At 37.5% G+C, this 27428-nt stretch overlaps 1 protein-coding gene across 3 annotated transcripts in view; it reads right to left on the minus strand.

Annotated features, from left to right (window-relative positions):
• The window catches only part of tiam2a (TIAM Rac1 associated GEF 2a), a 111957-nt gene that overhangs the window by 3394 nt on the left and 81135 nt on the right, over nt 1–27428 (minus strand). For all 3 annotated transcript variants that reach the window (XM_082143398.1, XM_082143399.1, XM_082143400.1), the window contains exons 15-24: nt 24415–24506; nt 7521–7709; nt 4692–4760; nt 3928–4053; nt 3221–3329; nt 2054–2233; nt 1023–1141; nt 818–926; nt 476–534; nt 22–118 (exon numbers count right to left, since the gene is read on the minus strand). In XM_082143398.1, coding sequence (XP_081999524.1) covers nt 22–118; nt 476–534; nt 818–926; nt 1023–1141; nt 2054–2233; nt 3221–3329; nt 3928–4053; nt 4692–4760; nt 7521–7709; nt 24415–24506 — 1149 coding nt within the window. The remainder of the gene's footprint in view (nt 1–21; nt 119–475; nt 535–817; nt 927–1022; nt 1142–2053; nt 2234–3220; nt 3330–3927; nt 4054–4691; nt 4761–7520; nt 7710–24414; nt 24507–27428) is intronic.

Here is a 27428-nt window from a genome sequence, read left to right on the forward strand (position 1 = left end):
CAAGCCAGACGTGTCTCTTACCTGCAGTATTGCCCAGTCTGACCTGTAGAGCTGACAGGGGAATGAGCCAACGAAACTTGAATGGATCCTGATCTCCATGGGCTGATCTTGAAGTTGGCTGGCAAACAAAGGATGCATATGAAATTAAAGGAATGTATTTTAAAAAATAAATAAAACTGTACTATACGAATGTATAAAGTCTACAACTTCAAATCACCAAACACCATTTATAAAAAAGCAATCGGCAAAACCATTTGGTTCCAAAATCTGTATTTTTATATGTCAAAAAAGGATGACTAATTAAATGACTGCTCAATATTTATATTTAATTCTTACTCTTACTAAATATTCTTAATATTTAGTATTGTTTTCTAAACTTGTCACAGTATAATGCATGAAAAAGAAATGACAAAATGACGGGACCCCATTAAGGAGCTGCGAGAGTAATTAGACTCGAGGTGAAAACAAGACTCACCATCTTCTTTCTCACTTTGTTGTTCTCCCTGTACAGCAGTATCACAGCTCTCTTAAAAACTAAGATAAATCAGAGTCAAGCAGATATGTTAATTTTAGAAAACGACAGAATTATTTGTCTTTGAGGCTACAGAAGTGCTGCCAAAACCAGCCCAACACACTTTCACAAAGCTATAAAAAGCTCTGCATAGTTCAAGCCGAGTGTTGCATGACGTAAGAACTTTCCCATATATTGCCTCAGAATTAGATAGATTTAAAAACTACCAACATATTAAGGTATAAAACATTTATTTTGGCACAACTAAGAATGTAATGGTTTCATGGGAAAAGAGGAAAGCCTCACCAAAAACAGTCAGCTCAGGGTCCTTTTTCATACGGCCCAGTGATGGGAACGGGTTGAGCCAAATCACAGAGGAATGCATGAGGAACTGTCCCATGGAAATCTCTGTGACCTGGGAGAAAAAGAGGAAGAGAGAGACAGATGATAACTGAATATGCAGTTAAATCAGGGTATTACCCTGGTGCGTTCACTAGATATGCATCTGTACCTCTTTCTCAGCGCCATTTTGCTCTGATACCAGCTGGTCAAATACTGCACCATAGTCTTCATAGATCTTCTGCATCTCATTTATGTGGCTTGCAACTTTCTCCATTTCCTTAAGTGCCTCTGTAATAATAATAATAAAATGTCTTAAGATACATTCAAACTGGGCTTTGATTCCAGACACCAAAATGTAGTTTAGTTTGCAGGGGTGTATCGATACCCTCATGTCACGATTCGATACATATCACAATACTGAACTCACGATACAACATTATTGTGATACTCCAAGACATATGGTAAAAAGTTCTTTTTTTTTTTACTGTTGATTAAAATGCTAAGTTTGATATTACATTGTGGGTGTAAATGAATAGGCTTGGACTTGATGCATTGAACCCAATGCACAGTACAATGGTGACACCAGAATAAAAATATTCATGATTCTGAAGCTGAAAATACAGAATTATTTTAGACGAATATACTCTGACACGGACTAGACATATTTAAAATCATGTAGGCCACTTTTTACTGGTTATATCAGACATTTGACATTATCAGGACCCAGAAATATTCCGCCATTGCATTATGATGCATTATATTCAACATTATATATAGTAGTACTGACACAAAAATTCTGAAAACTTGAATTTTTTCTCTCACAGTAATTTTTATTTTAGGTTAATTATACATATTGTCACCATCCACGATACATATTGTTGCATTTTTGTATTGCAATATATTGTGACACGATATATTGTTACACCCATTTGACATCATCTTGTAATGGGAATGCCCAAAAAAATATCCCTCGGTGACATTACAGGGAACAATCCCAGAATTTGTTGTGTGTTTAGTTCCCCCAAAAACTACAATTGTCATAGTTTACTTACCCTCATGTCATTCATGTTATTTTGAACAATTTCCACACTGGCCCCTGGTCACAACGTGCTTTCATAGCATGGAAAGGGCAGCTCAGAGATTTACTCTAAAACTCTCTTTAATTCTCAACAACCCACTAAAGCAGCCCAGGTGATGTACCTGTGAGGTGGTAGTGTTCCTCACTGTCCGTGTCCGTCAGAGACACCAGCTCGCGGAGCAGCAGGGGGTATTTCAGCACTCTCTGCACTGGTTTGATGAGGTAGGACTCCAGCGTGGTCGAGTGCTGCTTGGTGGGATTCTTTGCATTGAGGAACTCCTTAAAGCATCGATCCGTTTTGGCTGGAGAGAAAGACAAATCATAAATTCCAGCGCCACCCACTGAGCTAGAAAGTGTTTTCTGGATGGCCACTGCAGGTAAAATGCACACAGGGCACAAAAATCCCTCCACAAGGAGGCAGCACAGGCTCCCTGACACCTCATTAAAACACTGCAGTATAAATGCAACACTGCAGACAATGAACAACACCAAGGTGAGGATGGAGGGACTAGATTGTGTACGTCACGAAGCCTTCTGACCTGTCTTGGCTGGAGTTTGGCAGGAGTTTGTGAGGGGAGTTAAACACCACGACAGCACGCACAATGATAAATGTGGTTCAAATCAAGAGGAGCTATTAGAGCAGTAATTGAGGCACTCCTCGCCCCAGATGGATTGACACTTCAGGGAGCAATTGGCAGGCAATTAACAAGACGACACAAAAAAGTCGTTTTCGCTTTGCAAACGGAAACCTTGGCACAACAGAAGCAGTGTGTGAGAATATACAGTATAATTATGAGCACCGCTGACAGACAGCAACACACACTCCTGTTGTCGCGTCTGCGTTTCATGTCCTCACCCCGCAGTGGTTAAACAGAGTGTGTTTATGTTTTATAGCCATTACAGTGCAATTTCTGTGGCTGCTCTGAGGATTGCTCTCATCTTGTAATGGGATGAATTAAAAAGGAGGCCATGGTACAGTTTTCCACTTTAAATGTGGGCAGGGCAGCCTCTCATTCATTTCTCACTGGGCAGACTGCCCGAGATGGAGAACCAGGCTAATGTTGCACGCATAAATTAAGTTCAACATTTATAGTAGCTAATTATTAATACTCTGTAGATTATGATGAGAAGATAAACCAACAACGGCTCTTTGTGTTGTGACATTACCAGCCTAAAACATCCCAGAAGGACCCAAGATATTAAATCGGATCAATTCTTCTATATTTAATAGAAATATTCTATTCTATTTTATTTCTCATAGATGATGCAAGTGAGGAGTAATGCTGTACCTCGTTCCAGAACCTTCTGCACTTTAATGTGGTTGGCGCAAAAGCCGCTGTAAAGTTTGAAGTGCTCTGCGTAATACAGAAACGAACCACCCAGTGAGAAGAGCAGCTTCTACAGTAGGTAAGGAAAGAAAGAAAGAAAGATGGCATTGAAATCAAGAAGCAAGTATGATCCAGAAGTCTTTCACTGGAGTCAGAATCACTTTGAGTGACAGTTTTAATGTTACCCATCCCACAAGTCATTCCAAACCTCTTTGATTTTCTTCCATGAAGCACAAAAGGAGCTGTTTTGCAGTGAATATGTCTGAGCTTCTCTTTATCATAATTAAACCATACAGAGCTCCAAAACTGACAAAAATTCATTAAGAACAATAAACATAGCCAATATGACTCATGCACTATATACAAAGTCGTACTCAATTTTAAGCTTTTTAATTGAAAATCTTCCCCTCATTTGCATTTGCACATTCAAACTTGGCATGTGAAGCCATGGGTTTCCACATATTGTGACTAAATCAATAAACCCTTTTGTGTTACATGGAAGTAAAAAAAAAAAAAACTAGAGTAAATGATGTCAGAATAAAAAAAAATTGGGTGATCTATTCCTTTAACTTAAAAAGAATTTTATTCCCAAAACAGGGAGCTCACTACTAAAATGCTCATATATTACAGACGAGAGTATGAATGAAAGCCATGTTTGGCATGTCCACCTTGAATTGCACAGGGGTCTCGAGCGTGTGGAAGTTCGGGGAGGAACTGATCTTCTCCTCCAGGGTCTGCAGGAAAACTTTCTGGAAGTCCAGCATCTCTGGAAGGCTGCCAAAAAGACTTTCCATCTGGGGAAAGGAAACCCACAACCATTAAACAGAACTTTCAATATTTCAATATTAATTCATTAAAAACAGCATGCAAGCAAGGGATTCCAGTGTGCAAGGCTGCTTAACAAAAACTTTAACATAAAAGCGAAAATTACATAACAGGGTACAAATTTAGAATTTACTTCAAAGAAAATGGGACTCCATTTAAATCTGCAGATTTCGTTTCAGTTGTGCTTGCATAGACTTTCTAACACAGGCCTCTTTCTAAATTGTTATTGCCACCCACACTGTCACAAGTAACTTAAGAACCAGCGCTAAAGCCACTTTATGTTTAGTCCTTGTCTAATGTGTGCGAGGGCATGCTCCAGCGTCCATTAACGGGGCTTTAATATGGCCCACTTCTCAGCACATATTGACTGATCTTTCCTCAGGGACATCCTGAGCCGTGTCAGGGTCATATCCAGTTCACTGGGCGGCAGTCTGAAACTGGCAAGTTAAACGTGTGAGTCTTTGGCATCAGTCACGAGAGAAGGGAAAGTGGGGACATGCAAGCTTGTGGCAAATGAAGCATGATTTATCACTGTGCTATCTGTTATCTGACAACTCAATCTAACACTGACCCCTTGAATCTATCTCCAGTATGGGTTCAGCTTTACCTCGTCTTGGGTGAGAAAGGTCTCCTTTTGTAGGGGCTTCAGGTAAATTTCAAACAGGCAGTTCAGGTCCTGTAGAAGAAACAGACATTTAAGACACACATCTTCACATCTCCAGAATTGTTTTGACCACATTATATCCAGCTGTATATGGGTAATATAGTATCCTTATACTGTCAGTTCATAAATGTAAGGTCAAAAAAAAAAGAAAAAAAAAAGAAAAAAAAGTTAGGAGTAGGGATGTGCCTGATGTCGAATACCTTATTCGGAAAGGCACGGATAATGGCTTTAAAACGATTTTTTGGCAGACCCATTCATTCCTCATGTTTGCTGGATAACAGGTGAGCCAGGGATAGCATAGCAATATATTACACATCAACCTCTAAAATAACTACGCAATAATAAATGTGAGGGGAATGAATGTAAACTTTATGAATGAAATGAGCAGAGCGAGATCACAAATAAAATTGTCGTGTTGCCTGAGCTCTGACAAGAGTGATACATCAACTAAACTACATCATACACATTTTCTACTATTTGATATCATACAAGGTTTAAAACATTTAAATAGACACTAACACGAATGAGTGTAAACTTTATGAATGAAATGAGCAGAGCGCGATCGCAAATCAAATTGCCATTGTGCGTCTCTCAGAAATCAGAGATTTGACAAGAGTGATCAACTAAAATACTACATGCGCATTTTTTACTACATGGTATGTTTATTTAAATGATTTAAATATTTAATGATATATCTGAATTGAGTGTGTAATGACTCCAACCCCTACCTAAGATGGAGTAACATTTTTAGTGATGCAACGGAATTATTCTTTTTTTTACTGAACCTGAAATCAAAGTTTTCATTTAGCTTAAAAAAGTGAAACCAAAAATAAATGTTTATTTAATAATTAATCAATCACATTATTCATTTATACCATGGTCTGTCTGAATACTCGATTTAATCACAGTTTATATCAATAACAACTTTAACTTAATTAATTATTAATTAACTTAATTATTAATGCACAGTGGCTTTGCACACACAGACATTAAAAAAGAATGTCATTTTTACCCTTCCAGTCAAATACTGAGCTGCAAACATTAATAACAGTTTAAACTTGTCAATGCTGGCAAATGACCATGGTATAAGAGGGATAATCCACAGCCAGCTGCACAACCACTATGCCTTGCCTCTGTTTAATGCACAGCTTGCCATGTATTATCCCTTACGTACCTAATAAATCAACTCTCAAATAAAGACTGAATTGTCTATAAACATTTCAATCATGATAACTCTTGAAATAGTTTTAGCATGTTATTGAATATGGCAATGTATCTGGTCTTGGTGGACTAGATTTGCTACGCTGCTTCTGCAGAGCAAGTATGGACTTGCTACTGCTAATAGATACACAGATGCGCTGCTGTGAGATATGTAAGATATGCTGCTGTTGCTGCTGCATAAATAGACATACATAAATCCAGCAGATCTAGGCAGGTGGAGCAGGGGGAGGTGGAGGGTTTAGAGGAACTGCAGATGTGCTGCAGGACTAGTTTACAGCAAACACTGTTGAGCAAATAAATGTTGAGCAAGCAATCTCACTGGCTGCAGGATCAGCAGAGGCCAGTCAGCTTGAGGTTAACATTTTATTCTAGCTTCATGCATTCCTTTTTATCAACACTTGAATTTGTGTAAGTTTAATAAAAAAGCAACATTTTGAGCAAAAAGCTGAGAAAAATCACATTTCGAGTCCATCAACAACACCCCTAATGCTTGCACAGTCCTATAGCTTGTCCTGGGTCGACATTTCATTCAGTAGCATTAGGCAGATTTGATTTATATGCTGTTTAATGTTGATGATCGCGTTATTTTGCATATGCTTACATAAGATATCGCTTGTTTCTGCTTTTTCTTCACCTGTGTTTTGATCAGGAGATTCAGTAATCTTTCAGAAGATCCCTAATAGCGCCCCTAACGTAGAATAGTGAAAACACAGAAAGCCGTGAAAAGGAAGAGATGATTCTTCATGTCACACGATCTGATGTCACATTAAAGAGCTTCAAAACGACATTTATTGTTTGAATTTTGTTATAAAATTGACAGAATTTGAAAGCTCAGATTTTGTTTCATATTAGAAGTAATTAAATGTGATGGTTTAAAGCAAAGCCATTAATCAGGGAGATTCCTGTCACACATACAGTAGGTTTAAACAGTCAAAGTCTTCCCCTGACAGCCCCCGACCCTGCGCCATGTGCGGCGGCCATGTTATGGCATCGGCAGACTGTCGGTGCATCAACCTCAACATTCTCATTAGGCTGATTTATAGCAGTCCGCCAGTGCCGATGCAGCATATCACAGACAAATAGCTCCAGCGCAGGACCCCCCCCAACAAATCACAGACCGCTGAATAATCAGACACCCATTAACCATGTAGAGCACATTACAACAGAACACTTTTAATGCAATCTAAAAGGTTCACTATGAACATCAGCAGTGTAAAACTTGCATATGATCATTTATGTGTTGCCAGTTTCAGTATTACTGAGGAAACAGATAAGAGGGGAGGCTATCTTTTCAGGTAATTAGTAGGCGGTCCTTCGGGACTCTATTCATCAAACATGTTTTGCTAAAACAGCCATTTTCACCTCATAGGTCTATCATTAATTTGAGGTGTGACTTCCAGATAGGCATGGCTCTGGATAATTCGGTGAAACAGTTACATTTTAATGAAGTTGAAGTATCGTACAGACGACTACATGGATTTCTACTTGACGTGAGAGATCATTTCTTTCTGCTGAACTATGTTAATAGGGGATTACAGGGTCAGTTCTCACCTTTACATAGGATTTCTCTGTGTCCACTAATTCCTGGATGACCTTTCGCAGTCTCTCTGTAGCAGACATGTGACGCGGACAAGGCCTGAGCATGGGGACCTCTGGCCCTGTCTGCTCCTCCTGGCCCTCCATCAGACCCCCAGAGCCTTCCTGGAAGGAGTTGTACAGTGAACACACTGTATCCACACTCTGCAGGAGACACAATTAAGATAACATTAAACTAGATACCAATGTCAACCAATCCATCGATTATTTAGGAAAACAATAGAGGATACACACACACACACACACCCACACAAAAGAAAGGTATAAAACATTTTTTGTTTTGCTTTTTGTGTGGCTTTTTTGCCTTTTTATTTAAATAAGACAGTAGGAGGAAAGACAGGAAATCATGAGAGAAGAGAGAGAGGAATTGGAACGGGAAAAGGGCCTTGAGTCAGGTCTCGAATTTGGGTGGCATGAAGTGCAACCTCTTATATGTATGTCGAAACACTTGCCCACACGGCCATGGCTCTGATCTTTGAAACAATTTTCACTCACCAATTCCTTCAAAGACAATTGACAATTAGCATACAGTTTGGATTGGCGGTAAGGTTCTGTTTCGGGTAAGAACTCCCTGTGCATCCATGCAGCCTAGCATTGATAAGAGCAGGGAGAGCAGCGATTCATGTTTTTGATGACAATTACATTAAGGACTGTCAGAGGCTAAATCCTGACTGTGGACAAGAGGAGGAGCTGGGGATGGTGGAGGGTAATAAGCTCCTGAGCAACACAATGAAAGCAGCTGAAGGATAACTGGAAAGGCAACGTGCTGTGATTGCCATCGTATTCCTATAGGTGGACATGAATCAGCTGATGCAAACTTGACTAACGTGACCTGCCAGAACTGACACTACACCTGATTTTAAGTAATATTAGTACAGCAACAGCAAGTACAAGGTGAGAATCAAATAAATAAACTAGTAATAAATTTAATAAAATATATCAAAACACATTTCCATTTTGTTCCATTTAGTTTTCATACCACTATTGTTCCAATATTATTGGTTTGTATATGTTCCTGTTATTCCTTCTGCCCACAAAAAAATATCCAGTCTGTTTTTGCCTTCCGAATCCACACCTCTGCTCTGCGTATAAAAAGAAATACATAATCCAAAAGACATTTACCTACTGGCAAATCACCTGCTGTTTTCAGACAAACTTGGCTAACGCCTTAATTTATTCCTTCCATCAATTATATACATAATGATATAATTAGAGCTGTGAAAAAGTTCTGCAATTAACTTTTGTTGTTTAGCTCATTGAACAAAATTAACGAAGCATCTTCTTTGCCAATTCCTGAATTAGCTAATGCTAATTTATAATGCGTTCCCCCACAGTGTCACGGTATGATCCAGCTCTCGATGATCCACTGGCGCTGCTCACCCCTGCTTCTGATAGACGAGACCCACATGTACTGTATGCTGGGCTACCAGTCTTTGATAATAACTTGCATTTATCATTTATGGGATTAAGACACACTGGTGTTAAGAGCGGAAATATATATACGAACAATTGCGTTTTATCAAAAGGAATCGATGCTCAGATAAAATTACTGATACCAAATGTTTTAAATAGTACTTGTATTAAATTACTTGTGTGAAAATGAATGTGCTACATTGTACAGCATAAACATCAACAAACATACTATGTAAAAGGTACGGCTAAATTAACCCATATTATAATGGTTTTATATGAACATTATTTTAAGTTCATTAAAAAAACTTATAACGTTCTGTAATTACAGAAATCTCTGTGATTTATTAGTTATTTTTTAATCCGACAAACACACCTGGTTATAATTATAAACACATTTTAAAGTCTTGTTTATTTTAAGGGGTTTGTGATGCACGCTTCCAGGTCACATGATCTTCCTTTCCAGACACATCAAGACATCACAGACATGCTGTTAATAATTGTAAATAAGCCAATGTTTAGAAAACTAATAGTCTGAATCCAGTGTTTTAGTGTGTGAGTAGACCTAATGACAATTTATAGACAGAAAACTACTGGACTAAAAGAAAACAATAAACATGCCAATGTCATTCTCATGTCCAAATGTGTCATTTAAGTTCTTAATTCTATTAAATGTCATATTTTATTAAATCTGAAGAAAAAATGTATGTTGTACTATATAAATGACTGTTCATACATGGAAAATACAGTTTTTAGTGCAATATAGAGTAAATATTAAAAAGTCCTTTAGTTCTCCACTGTTATCAGTGCATTGTGGGAAAACACATATTTGAAAGCTTTTCCTAGCCGTGATGAGCAAAGATGACAACGTGACAGAAGTGGTCCATATAAAAAGTGTGTGCAAGCATTACATAATTTATGCTGGATCTACACCCCAGAGACCATAGCTGCATCACATCTTCTTAAACATTGATCGGTTTCAAAATAATACGACACTGATGATTTGAGGGTCACATCTCATGTGTACAGCTCTTACACTGGTAAGGATCGCAGCCAAGTTCTTATTAAGGACGTACATCAATACAAACAGCAATATCGCTTACACTGAATGTCTCAAAATAAAGGTTTCAGCATCTCAGTTTCAGCTCTCAGAGAGCTGTGAACAAGTGAAACAGCTGACAAGGACAGATCTGTGACCACAGGGGACAAAAACAACACCAAAGCCCTTTTCTGGCTTTAAACCAGCCAGACAAACTCCATATTGAACAGAGCACATACATCCTGCTGCTGCAAAAAATATATAAACTCAGCACTTTGACCTGTCTTAACATATACGCTAACTTGAGTCCAGTTAACCAAAGACCTTACAACAACCGATCAATATACAGGAAACAGACAGCACCGCAAAGTTTGTTTGTGTGAAATGAGTCGTGACTAAACCAGAAGAGAAAAAAAAAAGAGAAAATACGATCTCACAAGGAACAAGCAGATTGTTCTGCAGTTGGGTTTACTAATAACAGACCGGCCACTCCAGAGACCATGTGCAGCAGCGGCTTCAAAGTCAGTTTAGCGTGCCGAGAGAGAAAGAGCAAGAGCAGGAGGAATAGGTAAAGCTCAGCCCAATCTTCTGACAGAAAGCTTTGCTGTGGTAGGACCACCCAAAGTAAACACTGGGGCTTCCCAGGACATCTTCTCAGACATTAGTTAAACAGAGATTAAGAAGCCTCAAAAACACTGCAGTGAAAAATCAACATTATGCCTCAGCATGTAGGTTGCATGAAATATGCATTGTGGACACATCTTGCAATGATATGAAGTATAAATAGCATGAACTGTATGCACACAAGCAGAAAAAAAAAAAGGAATATGTTCAAACAGCAAGCGAGCAAATTATAGGCTGAGGGTGGTAAAATGTGTCAGTTAGTAAACGGTGTAATCTAGCTGCATAATTTTTGTCATATGACCCTACAGTATACTTGCTATACATACATAATAACATGGCTTGACAAATGCGGGTGGATTTCAGCAGTGGCATGTAACGCAGTCACTCCTACTAGCCACTTTGGCGGGTTACATTTTATATATAGCCTAAATAAAAAAATTCATCAATTGTAGTCTTTTAAAAAGGCAACTGAAATAATAAACAAAGAGCAATGCTGTCAAAAATATACATTTTCAATACATAGACACTGAAATATCTGAAACGCTTCCAATACTCATTTTCCGCAGAATAGATACAAAATATCTCTCTCATCTCTTCAACAGCGAGTGACACACAAACACACCTCTCCTCACTCGCTCATTTCTTTTGCTCCAGATGAATATTGTTGGTGTTACAGGGCTTGAATTTTGGCGTGGGATTGCACGTGCTGCACATAATTTTACTAATTCCTGCAGGTTTTGTGTTCAAACACAAAGTCTGCAAGCATAAAGCTGACTCTCAGTACTAAATTGAGTTCTTTTTGCTGCTTATTGCGCATTAATGGTGATAAAAAGTGTGCATAAAAAAAGTGACACCAGCCTAAAATATACCTGCTGACAAACTATGAGATAATGAAAATGTCTAGATTACAGTTTTTCCCCAAGCTGAGTGGTTAGAAACTTTGGAAAACCACTAGCCACTGTGGCTGGTGAGCAAAAAAGTTAATGTCAAGCCCTGCATAGTAATACAAGTTATTTTTCTTCATGGCAGGTCAAATGAGATTTTTTTCATTGCAAACGTATCCAGGTATAAAAATATCTATCATACATGTTGGTGAATTGTCAATGTACTGTGTAAAATCATGCCAATTGTTTGGCTAAAGATAGTGAACTATCAAATGAAGCATCTGGTATCTGCTTTGGGGTAAGTTGTGTCAGTGGCTAAGCTTCTTCACTATATTCAGATATATTGAAAATGATTTATTTTCCTGTCTGACTGACAATAATGTGGATAAAACTTCGATATGGGATCAAGAGTTAGTAAATCTGTCAGTAAAAAAGTTGTGCCTCTGAAGAAATATTTTAGACACTTTCTTCTAATTTCAGTTGATAAGAGTAAACCAGAAATGTAATTAGAATAGTAAAAATCTGTCAAAAATAATAAAATAAATAAATAAATAAATAGTCCTGTAATCATTTACTTTATGAATTTCTTTTAAAAGACATTTTAAAAGTGAATGGGGTCTAATGGGTGCAAATTAACATTGGACCCCATTGACTTTCATAGTATATCTGTGTTTTACAGAAGAAAGAAATGCAAACCGGTTTGGAATAACATGAAGGTATCTAAATTATAGCAGAATTTTGGGCTGAACTATCCCTTTATTTCCCGAGTGCTCTCACGTGATATACAAGCCAAGATTTGGGGTATAATAAAAACTCCAAACACATAAATAAGAGGCCGAAGGAGGCAGGAGACATCATGCTGACGCATTAATGGAGCGCTTGTTGAAGAATAGGTGGGAAAGCCCAGCCTGGCACAGACAGATAACAGTAATTGTGTCTAGTGCTTGTGAAGACCCCATACAGGTTCCTGTTAGCCTCACGAAAGCACCTGAAAATTATCTGTGTGAGGCTCTCCTCACGACACACACACACACACACACACACTTACGCTGAGTGTGAACTGGCTGTATAAATTCAAGTCACTGTGAGAATCTGACCAGCAAACAGGGCAAACCTCCAAATATAGATGTAGAATTACAGAACGTTACTGCATCGTGGCAACATAAAATGTTTCCAGAATCTGCATAGTGGTAACCACCAGCATCTGTTTGCATGCTAGGTGTCTTAAATATCTAATTAAGATATAATAAATGAATCGTGTGGAGGTGAAAAAGACATGCAACATAGTGCAAGACATAATATAGTTGAAAGCTTCAGTTCTGGTTTTCCCTAGATCCCTCCAGTGCTGTGAGACCAGCTGTCAAAAAGCTTCAGTCTGACAATCTATCCTACTTGACAGAAGATTTCCACAGCTCACAGTTTGAAGAGGAACAAAACTGCTTGGCAGTGCACGTTTTGAAAGCTTGCGATCCGAATGATACAACTGACCCCACTCAGACCTTATTACCATCTGTTTCAGGTTATATGAATGCGATGGACAACACTAAATAAAGACAGGGTTCAATGCATTTTGAAAATGCTTTACCATTCAATCATCAAAGACTCTTTTGGAGGTGGTCAGGGCACATCTGGTCACAACTGCATTTGTAGCAGAGGCATGTGGAAGCAGTGCCTCCTCCAAAAATTTGGATTAACGAAAAAAATCTACAGTACATAAAAAAAAGGGTTCAAATCTTTTTTTAAATCACTGGTTTTCTAAAGCACTCTTAGAAAACACACACTGGCAGAAACACTGAGCAGCATTGGTTGTCAGCGTGAATTCCGCGAAAAACACCCAAAACACATCTAAAACGGGAAAGAGCTTTGCGATTGACTGTCCAAATAGGTTTCACAATAAATCTGAGGTATATTTTTACAGACTGCCGAAAGCTGCAGAACAGAGAAGAAAATGAATCGCTGCAATTCATAGAAACAACTGAACTCCAGGCAGCGAAAGGTGGATTTGCAGTTTTCATTTTGTGTCAATATGCTGAATTTAGGGGTAAAATCATACACTATATATTATGTTGTTATATATTGTATTGACAACTCATCAATTAAATATTTGCCATTGTATATTCTGCATAATAGGATGTTTTTAAATAAACACTGACAAAAGGGCTGGACGATATGAATATACAGTATATGACATTTATTTAAGTGATCACCCAGATTTAGACCCACCTATAGTATTTATATAAAGTGGTCACAGGCAAATTTGCTTAATTTATTCCCCGGTGTCGAAATCAGGCACATATAAATGTCAGGAAACACGATTCCTGGCGGCTTGTCAATATCCATGGATCACTGAATCTTTGGTAAGTTCTAAGGAACACTATATCGAGTCCAACCTTTGGTTTAAACTGGAAATTGCTTGTTTTACTTGCGTTTTCTCAGTTTCCCCTATTAAATCCAGTCACCCAGCAGCTCTTTTGCCACTCAGTCCGGCTGAGGGTGTGTGTTCCGGCGGGAAAGTGACGTCAATGCATTCCCTCTATTTAAATGCATTGCTTTTCCCACCTCTGCCTAGTATCCCGTCTTCTCAGCACACATGCGCAGTTGCGCACTCTACAAAAATCTGCTACTTGTTTATAGTACATGTAATGGAAACAGCCGTTTTAAAGCACCTTCTCTTAATCCATTCAACGGCGTGTCTACATGAGTTTCAGAGCGCTGCTTTCGCAGAAACCCTGGAATAAGCCGTTTTCTGAAGTGTGTGTAAACGGGGTCACAGTCCAACAGCGGATAAAGATTCAGAGGGATGCAGCGGCTCATTGCCATGCCTTGGTTTCACTATGCTCTTATAGAGCTACTAAACACCATGAATGTAAAGAGCATAACTGCAAAGTACAGGCGAAAAGTCATGTGAGAGGAGGCAGTGCCTCTACTAAACTATGATTTGCTCATTTCCCTGAATAGGTCAAACTGGTGGAAATGGATAATCTAATTACAAAGTAAACAACTTATTCAGTTATATATTACCACTTTTAGACACTGCATTACAGAAGATTTTTTGTTAAAAAATTAACAAAAACATAGTACATATACATTTTTTTTTCTCTTTACAGGGACCCTCACCCTAATTCAGAACCTTTACAATAATAATGTATAATTTGAGCTGTCAGGTTGGATTTCACAGGAAATGTCAGTTTCACATCATTGCATGGTTGCGTCACGTCTGTAAACAAAGACAAGACTGTCCGACTATTTCAGAGCATAGCCATATCTAAACTAATAAGCAACATCATTAACGCAATGGAGCATTCAAAGAGGCAACTATATGAGGAAACATTATTAAAAGAAAGAAAGCCTGTTCAGAGAAGAGTTTACAAGCAAAAAGGAAAGCCTAAAATAAAATGCATATCAACATCAGACTAGCTTTTCAAAGATGGGTTTTCAACTCCAGAGGATTCAAAGTATTTAAAACAGACCCAGCGCTGGCCTTTTTGCTTCACAGCTGAGGTATCTAGCAAGGTATTCGCGAGTAATGTCTCAACCGCTAAAGGGACAACTCTTTACAGTGTTGAATTTTACAGTCTGCGAACATCACTACACCTGCAGTGTTTACACTGAAAAGAAAGTGAATTTTAAATCATATTTATAATAGTAGCCAGAAAATAGTTGGTGGTAACAAATAACAGCTACGCGAAATGTCCGTTTTACAGTTCTTATTACTGTTTATGGTTTTATTTTTGAAACTGTTTAAAAATGCATAAATGATTCAAAAGGTTTTAAATAAATAAATATCATATTAATATAGAAATACAAAAGTATTACAGCATTATTTGGTTATTTATGCTGTAAGGTAAATGGTGTTCCATCTGCCCATAACCCAGAAATGTATTTGTAATGAACATTAATAAACGATTATTAACATTAAATAGCCTCAATATAATATAATACACAATTTACTTGCCAAATAAACAATGAAATAATTAATGTAAATAACCCCTTAATTAAATAACCCCATTAATAATCATAATAAAAATACTCTTACTGCAGGATCAATATTTTATGTAAGGATCAATTCTCTCAAACACCAATCAGTATTTCAAAATTGATCCACCCTAAAAGAAATGCAATCAAGCGGTCAATAGAGACACCTTTGAGATGCTTTGTCTCCTCATGACTCATAAATACACTCACCATGAAAAGCAGCCTGTAAAGTATCCTCCAGGCAGCTATGGCCTGGTATTTTGTTCTTTTGGCCAGAGAACTGCTCTTCCTTCTAATCTTGCCCACCCTGAAAGTTGGCATGTTTGTTGAGTTACTTTTCAGCTCTGGTCGTGTCACACTCACACTCACACTCACACTCAAGACATGTCTCCTTCCTCCAACTGCAAGTCACCAATCAAGCATTTCCATAATTCTAAGCGTTAGGCTAGTTTTCTTTTTTCAGCTTAGGGTGCTTTCTAAAAATCGATCACTAGCAGGTTTTGCGCACGTACGAGCTAGACTAAAACTGCTGCTGTCCACTGAAATCTGCATATCAATTGCTGGCTCGCATGACCCCGCTGCAGTTTCCAGAGAGCATAATGAAGCGCTCAGACAGTTTGCAAACACTACCAGTGGCCTATAGCCTTTCAATAACATCAACACAATGGAAACATTTCTGGATGGCCTGTGAACACTAAGGCTAACATTACCATGTGTGCTGAAAGGAGAATTGCCTGAAAATATTAACCAGAACAACACAGTTGAGAGGAGGAAGACATCCATTTTATTTTATTCTTTTAAAATGTAATCTGCTTTTCTAACGGTATCAAAAGAGTCTGAAGTTTGCCATAAACATTGAGCATGAACTCTCCTCATTTTGGCTCTGGGCTATCACACAGCTTCCGGGCAAATATCAATATTCTTAGAAGGATTCATGTGAAAACATACAGAATTGATGCCCGTGGCGTCTCAGAGAGTGGTTTATTTCACATACAGGTCGTGTAACACTAAAGCCTGGCAGGATCTCAACAACACAAACACCTGCCAGTCAGATCCTTAGATCAAAACTAACCTTTACCCACATCTGTCAATGGTGTGAATTGAGAAAATCTAATAAATATAATCAACATTTCTTACCAGCCTAGCCATGAAACAGTATTTTATTAATAAATATATTTTTGTTGCCTTTGCTGTTAAATATATTTGGCAAACAGCTCAGATACAAGCCCTGAGCAAGTGCTAGAGTGACACTGACAATAAATCAGAAACAATCATGGGTTTGGACATTGAGAGTACAAAGCTTTGTTTACACAAGTAATAATACAGTTAGCAACCAAACATTACGTCACCAATATACAAGCATGTTGGATTCATACCAAATGAGGTGAGCCCATAAATTTGGATTGAGCCATGTCAGTTTGTATTCTATCTTGCAATCTGACACCCAATTTCCAATTAATTGGAATGAAATAATATTTCATAAAGTATTTGAATGGACGACACTTGTAATCTCAAACCTTATATGCGCATCCTTTACTGAGGTAAAGTTTAAAAAAGCATAGTAAACCAGATACTTTTATACCAGTCATGACAGAAAGTTTTTAGAATTTGGTAAATGGCAAATTCTTGAGAATCCGACATTAATAGTGTGTATTTGTGGGTATCAGTCTATATCAACATCAATTTTATAACACATGTTGTGCTTGTTAGGCAAGGCAAAGCTAACAAGTTGAGCTTGTTTCTATAGCACAATACACACACACAGCGGAAATTCAGTTTTGCTTTCCCTGGCAGCACAAACAAATAGCAACGTCTTGCTCGTGCGGAAGATAAAATGTGCTCTTCTGACCTTTAAGTACCAGTGCAATTGCTTTAGAATATCAAAAAAATAACAAGAAAGAGCTGCCTCTGCCATAATCTTTTCCCCCAGTTCTCTAAAAGTGCAAAGTGGGATATATTTTGGGGGCATATGATTAATACTTCTTAATTTACCCTTCTTAAAAAATTCATAAAGTCAAGCTCTCCACAAGGCCATTTTAAGTGCTGCGCAACACACTATTGACTCGTTTAACCGACACTACACAAACAGACTTTAATTACTGTAGTAACAAAACTTGTTCCATAAAACAAAAGGAAATTCTACAAATACAATCACTGAGCACTTATAACTTCTCGCTTTATTAGCTGAATGAAATCGTAACAAATAACAAATAGTGGTGGCTTCTCTGAGGTCGCAGGAGAGAGACTGTGGGAGACATAGGGATTATGGGTCTTGTATGTTTGCCAAAGAGAAGGATTAACCTCATTTGGCATGTTCTGTGTGCAAGGTGTTAAACTAATGCTAACTCCCCTCCTCAACAAGTCACCACCAACAAACAGCTAGTAACTCTTGCACCACTTAAAGTCTGACATTCTCATGTAATTGTGTTACTATCTGAAAACTGAGGCATTTCCAAATGTTAGTTAACAAGAGCTTACACAAGAGTGCTGCTCATACAACAAAATAAAATAAAAATGTATGGGAAGCTAATAGGATAGTGTCCCTGGAGAAAGCAATGACCATGGCTCAGAGGAAAATGTCCTGTCACAGCACAGTCGAGCTCTGACAGGCTGTGATTCATGCCTGAGGTTACAGCAATTGTGCCTTGTAGCCATCTTCTTTTTAAAGGCCGATAAATAAAGACACACACACATAAATCAGCGTGGATAGCCATCCAACCCAAATGGCACTTGCAGTTATATGCTCTAGTTCACATTTTACACTGTTATTATTCTTCAGCATCCAGTTTTTTAATAAAGAAGCCCACTGTGTCAAAAGCAAATCTAAGCTTTGCCCAAGGTGGAGGAGGCCAAGTGGTTCATAAAAACAAATAATAATGACAAATATTGAATTATCACAGTTGGATAATGAGCCAAAGCTAAAATAGCTATGTTTCTATGAAAGCTATGATTCCTCAGACAGGAACACCAATGCAGTCAACGCTGTTAAAAATATATCCACATAAACCATTTGGGAAAAACTGAACAGGAGTCAATCCCCCCTCCTATAAATACAATAGCATTTGATACCATGAAAAGGGGTCCTTCGGCAGCGTTCTGGCAGGCCACGCAGGCAGACATCTCCTCTAGCAGTCGGGCCAGCTTGCTCTGAAGCAGCCGATGTACAGTGAGAAGGGTTGAGTTAAGGAAGATGTCCTTGCCTTCCTTGACACAGTCTGGCCAGAACCAGCACATGGTAAGGAACGAGCAGAGAAACTCGACGGGCGAGTGCTCACAGAGGCAGAGCTCGATGAGAGCGGTGAGGTAGATGCATGGCCTGGCATCCCGTTTGCTCTGCTCTGCCATTGGAGCCGACCCATTCCCATGGGCAGCTCTCATAGAGTTTGTTGTTCCTCTCCTTCGGATCTCTTCCCGACTTCTGGCTGTGTACAGTACTGTTAAATAAGCCCAGATTATTAGTCAGCTCACAGCCATATGCTGACTGACTGGCTTAGTCATTCCCATCCCCCTAGTTCAATGCTAAACACTGGGGGTCTGGAAGCTGAAAATGATGGAGTGGCTCCCAAAATGGCTTTTGAGAATACTTTGTTCGTCTAAAGTTTTTGCAGCCAAAGATATATATTTTTTGAATGATTAAGACTTCCCATCTTATTTTAGTAAAAGTGTTTTGACAAGCCATGTTTGAGACCAACTTAAAAGCTGAGCTAAGTTCATTGCCTGATATTTAAGAGCCTTTTTTGCCAAATAATACAGCCCCTTTTCCCATTTAGAAATAGGGTTAATTTCCTAATCCATCTCTTTGTGGCAGATGGTTGACAGTGCCAGAATCTAGGGAACAGGAGCAATTGAGAGAATATGTATAAAAATGGTCCTGAAGACTCCATACGGTTACACTTTATTTTAAAGGGGTGGTTCAGGATTTTGGACATCGGACTTCATTTCCAAGTTAGCCTGGGTGTTATTTATCAGTGGAGATAGTTTTCAAATTTTTTCATCCAGTCCTCCCAGTTGCATAGTTCGCTGGTGCTAGGCTAGCGCAAGTCAACGGTAACTGCTAGCCTACCATTAAAAATAGTTTTACCCACTCCACAGTACACCAAAATCAAATAAATCATAACGCCAGACTATCGATGTAAATGTCTGTTGAGAGAATAATGTTAGAAATCAAACTACTCTTGCATCTCAAATTATGATCGTTTACATTTACAGGAACTAGTTTCTCAGCAGTGGCGGAATTTTACTTTGCTCCGGTTAGTAGTACTGCGCCGAAAAGTAAACACAGAACAGAAGCGCACTACAGTCGGGACGTCTAGCTAGCTAGTAGTGGTCTCGGTTGCCTAGGTAACTTAATATCACTCCGCCGCTGCTGTAGACTGTGCTAATAAATACAGGGAACAAAGTATAACTATTGCAATGCGATGAAAAGGTAGTTTGATTTCTAACATTATTCTCTCAACAGACATTTACATCGATAGTCTGGAGTTATAATTTATTTGCTTTTGGTGTACTGTGGAGTGGGTAAAACTGTTTTAATGGCAGGCTAGCAGATACCGTTGACTCGCGCTAGCCTAGCACCGGCGAACTGTGCAACTGGGAGGAATGGATGAAAAATTTTGAAAACTGTCTCCACTGATATTTATCAGTGGAGACAGTTTACAACATTTTTCATAAAAACTGAATTTGTTATGAAACACTATTGCACACTATTAATATCTGATTCCCAAGAATTTGTCATTTACCAAATTCTAAAAACTTTGTCATGACTGGTATAAAAGTATCTGGTTTACTATGCTTTTTTAAACTTTACCTCAGTAAAGGATGCGCATATAAGGTTTGAGATTACAAGTGTCGTCCATTCAAATACTTTATACTTTATATTGTTTCATTCCAATTCATTGGAAATTGGGTGTCAGATTGCAAGATAGAATACAAACTGACATGGATCAATCCAAATTTATGGGCTCTCCTCATTTGGTATGAATCCAACATGCTTGCATATTGGCGACGTAATGTTTGGTTACTAACTGTATTATTACTTGTGTAAACTAAGCTTTATACTCTCAATGTCCAAACCCATGATTGTTTCTGATTTATTGTCAGTGTCACTCTAGCACTTAATCAGGGCTTGTATCTGAGCTGTTTGCCAAATATTTTAGGAACAGCAACAAAAATAAATGTATTAATAAAATACTGTTTCATGGCTAGGCTAGTAAGAAATGATTATATTTATTAGATTTTCTAACACCCAGGCTAACTTGAAAATGAAGTCCGATGTCCAAAATCCTGAACCACCCCTTTAAGGTGTCATTGTTGAGACTCACAGCTGTTCCTCTGCAAACAATATCAAAAATAAATCCCTCCCCTTCTAATCCCCCTCCTCAGCAGATTCATTATAGAAGGACAATTCAAGTTTCTTATATCCACAAGCAAAAAAGCTTTGCAATAGAGGACACTTCATTAACATGAACTGAGAAAGACAGCCAACAATGTATGGTGTAATATATAAAATAACATCATATCCTGCAGTGCTGTGTACCACTAGCACATAAATGCACTCAGAGGTCTTAATAGCCGCGTTTCCACCGTTGGGCCAAAAGTGTTTCCACTGTCTCCAGGGCCCGCCGAATACCTTGATCCAACTGGGGCTTGAGGAGTGGTCATGAACAAAGGCAGAGTTCAGGAGACAGTCAACACAGCTGCTCATTTCCATTGTTATTATATCAGGCTACCAGCTAACTTCAACAATTAACACATTTAAAACAGTTTTCAGCACAAAACTCACTTTCAGACACGAGCGAGTGTTTGAAATAACTTCCTTGTGATCCGATGGGGATTCTGATCCCTGTATGAGGCATATGCGATGCTAAAGGCTACTTATGTTAACATTGCCATAATAAATACATATGATTATGGAAAAAAAGAGACTACATGAAAAACAAATTAAATGTGATTATAATTATGTATTTATTTGGTTTCATTTCTCTTCCATGTGCCTTTTTTTTGTTGATATCAGACTCCAATTAACTAATTTAACTCATATAACTCTTGTTTTCAGCCCATGAGCGCCCTCTGTGGTAAAAGAATAAGAGCATAGTGAGATGGGAGAGTCCGTTCAAACCTCCTCAGATCGCATAATTTAGTGGAAAATGTATATAAATTCAAATTTTTTGCTCTTGTGAACGCTCGTTGGAGATTGATATTTTGTAAATAAAGTGGTAAATTATGTTTTTTTTGTGTGCAAACAAAGCGTGTCATTTCATAAAATCGAGGTTAAACCACTAAAGTAACATAAATTCCTTTAATGATATCTTTACTACCTTTCTGGGGCTTAATATTGTTAGTTGCTTAGGCTGTCAGTGGAGGGACAGAAAGCTCTCAGATTTCATTAAAAATCATTTGTGTTCCAAAGATTAACCCCTTACGGGTTTGAAACGACATGAGAGCGAGTAATTAATGACAGAATTTTCAAGTTTTTCAATGTTTTCCAATGTTATTTATTCTGTCCTGGTGTGGGACAGAAATAAGCAGTGCAACTCATCAACATGAGCCTTTAATTAATACATTTGCACATCAAGAGTGGAGCAGGCTTGCAACTCAAAGATAACTAAATCTCTATAGATGGGAGACCCCTTGTTTACTGTGCACAGCTAACGGCTTAATAAACTAGCAGACTTTAAATATAAATCTTCAAGGGACACTTCACTTTCAAATCTATAAAAGCAACCAATCTTTTCCAATGAAAATATAACAGCAAACATGAACAGATACACTGTAAAATTTAAACACACTGAAAAATCTAGACATTTTCAGAGACATGAGAAGAGATATTCTGATGATTACTGTGTAAAAAAAAATCTAAACTCAACAGAACATCACATGGGAATATTCAATCACTATTCAATGTCATTTTTCATTGTCACTGTATGTTTATGTCCAAAATGCTTAATTAATATTCAAAGTAGTTGACTATCATTCTCCTCTGCGCTCTACTGTTTAGTGTTAAATTAAATATATAACATCGTTAAATTTAAGGCAAGGACCGCGCATTCATTCATTAATTCATAAGAGCACCAGCGCACACAAGCAATCCTTTTTATCAGTCAAATTCATTTAAAAATGTAAACTCAACAAGTGTGAAATATGATCAGTAAGAGAAAAACACTGTTAATGAGAAGATGAGCTTATTATGACCGAGTCAGACCGACTATGACCGACTGCTGCAGGTTAGTGGCAAAATATATGTATTTATTATTTAGAATGCACAGTTGGAAAGAAAATATATTTACAGCAACATTTCAGCAGGTTCAAGATAATTCATGTTAACACAGCGAACATGATTCATTGTTTTAATCAATTGACAGTCATAAAGCGCAGTAATAATCTGCATTCTCATGTATGTGTGTGTGCTGAACGCTGTTACAGGAAACTCCCGAGTTATAATAAATAGAACGTTAAAGTAGTTGTGCAAGTAGCCCATTGCCTGATAAGTTACATTAACAACTCTGACACAATGACAACAGAAGAACACTTATTTCTTCTTGTTTTGGCCTTGTTTTCTTTGATCTTGCAAGGTCCAGAAATGTATTTCTTGTTACATATATGAAGAATAGCATTAATTCTTATGACAACTCATAAGAATTAATGCTTTGGGTATTAATGGGTTTGAAGTATGATGATTTAGATAAAAGACAATATAATTTAATAAATGACACTCGGAATTGACAGTACATTGTGTAATTTTGTAAAGCTTTACATGACAGTAATTCCCATTTCTTTTGTGGGAAAACGTTATTACATCCCTATATTTATCACTACACTGAGTGCCTTAAATTAGAATCAAGTGCACCAATTAGCAGTATCAAAAGCAAATTAGTTGGAAATAATTAAAGAGGAATGACACACCTTATGTAAATCACAATAATCTGTTCTGATTTAATCACCAGCATTGTATTAATAGAGCGTACAAAAGTGGGGCTCTGGTCTGCCAAAAAAAAAAAAAAAAAAAGAAAGCCTCCTGGGATAGATGGATGGATGGATGGATGAGCAGAATGGATTTAAAGAGGAGTTAAAGAGGAACTCATACTTCCTATGCAGTCTTAAAGCAATGTCCATACACATAAACATGCATCTCTGAGATGTTTATGACATCCCTCAACTCAGCATGCAAGGACTTATCAAGATCAATAAAAGTTTTTGTCTTTGAGCGTTTAGCCTTTAGCATTACAAGCTCTTGTGTTGGTGACAGTAATAAGCGAGCAGTGTGAAGGCCAAAGCTCCTTGAAGAGGCTAATTACTGAGTGATAACAAACACTGACAGACAAGCTTTGACACTGTAGCTGCTGCTCAAAATACACACACACACTTTTTTTGGTATTTTTGTTATAAAAATAGTTTTATACTGAGGTAATGATATTTCCTATCCCCTAACCCTCACAAAAACCATTTAGCACTTTTACATATGAATTAAAACATTTAGTAGGTTTATTAATCTGTTCTAATTGTGCGACATCTGTGAGCACCTCGCAGTGCAAGTAAAACCTTACAAACACACAAAAGGGCATGCACATACTGTACACTGCAAATTAGTTTAAAATAAAACAGATATTAAAGTTTGTGACGTCAGAAACACCAGCCATTTCTTTGCACTGCAGTTTTAAGGAGTAAATACTCAGCAATGGAGTTGACTTATGAATTTGCCCATGGTTTGTCTTAAAGCATATTAAAAAAACCACATAGACATATAAACAACATTAAAAGCTTGATTTTCACCACAGGGGGACCTTAAATTTCACTTGTACACCAACTTTAAAGGCAAAACCTCACTGCAATGTACAGTTTATCAGTATATAATATCAATATATCAGTGTTTGTGAAACTGACGAATTAGATGGGAAAAAAACCCTTGTATATTCTTTACCTTGCTGTGCTGAACTGCTCGATGGTTGTTGTATAAATCCTGAAGACCATCATCTACAACCAAGCCTAAGACGTCTGCCACACAGGACACATCTGAGGAGAAAGAAACCATTATTCACACTTCTTTTAAAAACACTACTTTCCATTAAAACACTTATTTTCAGCCTTTTCAGTCACTGTGTAGCCCTTCAAATCCAGATATTTTTGTGAAATCAGATACACAAGTGAAGATGCCATGCCACCGCAGTAGAATTGTAGAGATTCTTTTTTAGTAAGTCATTTGCCACATTCAATTCACCGGTTTCAAAAGTTTGAATTGGTAGAGAGTGAACTACGAGATGTAAAATACAACAGGAAAAAAAAATAGTCTTGATGCTCAAACAAAAAGCAGAACCTGGGCCCAAACTTGAAATTCTCTCTCTCTCTCAAAACAAAGATATGGGATCTCTATAAAATCACCTTTGCTAGTGTCAAGTGTCACAAATTTTGTTGAAATCAAGCAGAGCAGATTCTCTCAGTAGTGACCGCACAATGCTTAGTTTTCTCACGTCTGTGCAGTTAACTGATATCTTTCACTAATGGCTTCAACATATCTGCAACGACAGCGCCTCCACAGGCAAACAGAGGCTCCTGCAACAATACTGGCAGCAGTGATACACTTCAAAATACAGGGGCGATTCCTGCGAGGAGGCAAGGGCACAAAATTGGATGAAAAAAATAATCCATAGTACAAAAATAAAACAATGCAAATATGACAAATTATGATATTAATGCAGGTGTGTAAATCACTCAATTTTTTTTTAAGTAACACTGTCCAACAGCAACACCCGCGGGGAAAGTTACAGAGGGAGTCCTTGTCTCTCTTGGAAAGACTAATTAAAAAGTAAATAAACAACTCACTTAGATATCACCACTTTGTCACGTCAAAATAAAACTTGAAACGGCCTGAAAACATGATCTGTGGCGGGTTTTTAAAGTCCAACTGAAATCAAAATTGACCCTATTTACTTTGTTAGCGCATATTACTAGTGTTGTGGTGAACAATTAATCTGTGCAAGTTAAAACACAGAAAAAAATTGTTTGCCGTCGTAATCTTTAATCAAAGTCTGAAAAGTTACTTCCGGTCTGAAATGGCGTCCCTTCTCTGATGACGTAGGTTTGAGGACTTGGGTTGGGAAACGCTTAACCACTCCCTTCAAATCGTTAGTCTGTAATGAGCGAGAGATGGAGAGGAGGAGTGCTAGAGTAAAACCCTGCCCTCTGTTCAATATTCCGTTTTACTGGGAAATACGTCACAGCACTGAAGAAAAGTCGTTTGCAACTTCCGGTTCACGCGGACTTTAAGTGAGCAGTCAGCTTGGTGAAATTAAAGGTACATTTCGGTGTCTGTGACCAGTGTTTACTGAGCTTGACAACAGATGACCCAAAAATAAGTTGACTATTTAAAAAACAGCTGAAAATCAGTTCAAAAATAAAATATATAGTTTAAATTGTTACTGCCTTGAGTCATTATCTTGGAATAAATGTAAAAAAACTTAAAAACACTAACTTGATGATATTCATACTTGGTTTTAATGTAAAAATATAAATATAAAAAAAAATAGATTTGTATTTGGTTTCTTCTTCTTTCTTTTTTTATAGCGCAAGTAATGTTTATTTAACCAGGAAAATGTGACAACATCAAGTGTAACTGAGACATGAATTTACATCTGACTTAAAAAAATAAATACTCCTCAGTACAGAACACCACTGCCAAAATAATATATTATAAATCCTCTGCATTACACTAAAGTTATGAAGTTATGATAATAAAAGTGATTGATGTTCCTGTTCATTAATATAGTAAAGTTAATTAATAATAAAGTAAAAATAGAAGCAAAAGCCACATTTTATTTTGTACATTTTGTAAATTGTTTTTATGTGTAAAAAAAAAAAAGAGTTATGTTTCTTTTCTATTAGTATACATTTAAAAATATATATTTTATGTGTGATGGCAAAGCTTCACTTTCAGCAGCTATTAGCCAACTGTAGTTTACTATAAAAAAAAGCACTGTTACATCATCATAAAAAAATAAAAATAATAATCTAAAGGTACAAACTAGTACCGGAGACGTTTTTTTTCATTAACACAGCTGAAATGGTTGTGCTGCTTAAAGACATGCAGAAAATCACAGCTTACTGGAAGTATTAAGCACCCTTGAATTTCTTGCAAGTTACATTTGGTACATTTGGTTGGTTCAACACTGCATTGGCTCCCTATTAAACATCGTATACATTTTAAAATATTGCTGATTACTTACAAAGCACTAAATGGTTTAGCTCCCCAGTACTTGAGCGAGCTCTTAACGCATTATAGTTCTTCATGTCTATTGTGTCTGAAAATTCCGGCCAGTTGATAATACCTGATAAAAATGATACATTGATAAAAACACATCTCTTTGACCCAGCATACACATAATGAATGACCAATTTCTATAATTCAATGTTAGGCTGCATAGATTAGGTCAGCCGGAACCGGGAACACTCCCCATAAATCCTGATGTACTCGTTACATCATAAGAAGAATGGCGTCTACGCTAATATTAGTAATATAATATATTCACCAGTCACTGTTGTTGTGCGGATGAGCGGGCCAGAGCACGTTAAGGGTTTTCTGTTAGAACGGTGTTGTGTTAGCGACCCTAAGTTAATAACTAATGATCTTCGCAATGGAAGTGAATCAATCAAAACTAACTTTGGCTGGTCAATAACTTTATTCTAGAGCTGCTGTAAAGCCAAAACAATCTCTGTTACTTTAATTTCCTATTATCACTGTAAAGCTGCTTTGAAACAATCCATATTGTTAAAAGTGCTATATAAATGAAGGTGACCTTGAAAATGGCAAACTAGAAACACATTCCTTTAGCAACTCATTTATTGTTCATTTGCAAAAGGAAGGATTTTCGCTGCAATACTGTCTTGAAGGAAGAGAACAAACTGGTTCTAACCAGGACAGAGTGATAAGTGAACAGTCCA

Source organism: Leuciscus leuciscus, assembly GCF_965113295.1.
Source record: "Leuciscus leuciscus genome assembly, chromosome: 17".
In the NCBI taxonomy this organism is placed as follows: domain Eukaryota; kingdom Metazoa; phylum Chordata; class Actinopteri; order Cypriniformes; family Leuciscidae; genus Leuciscus; species Leuciscus leuciscus.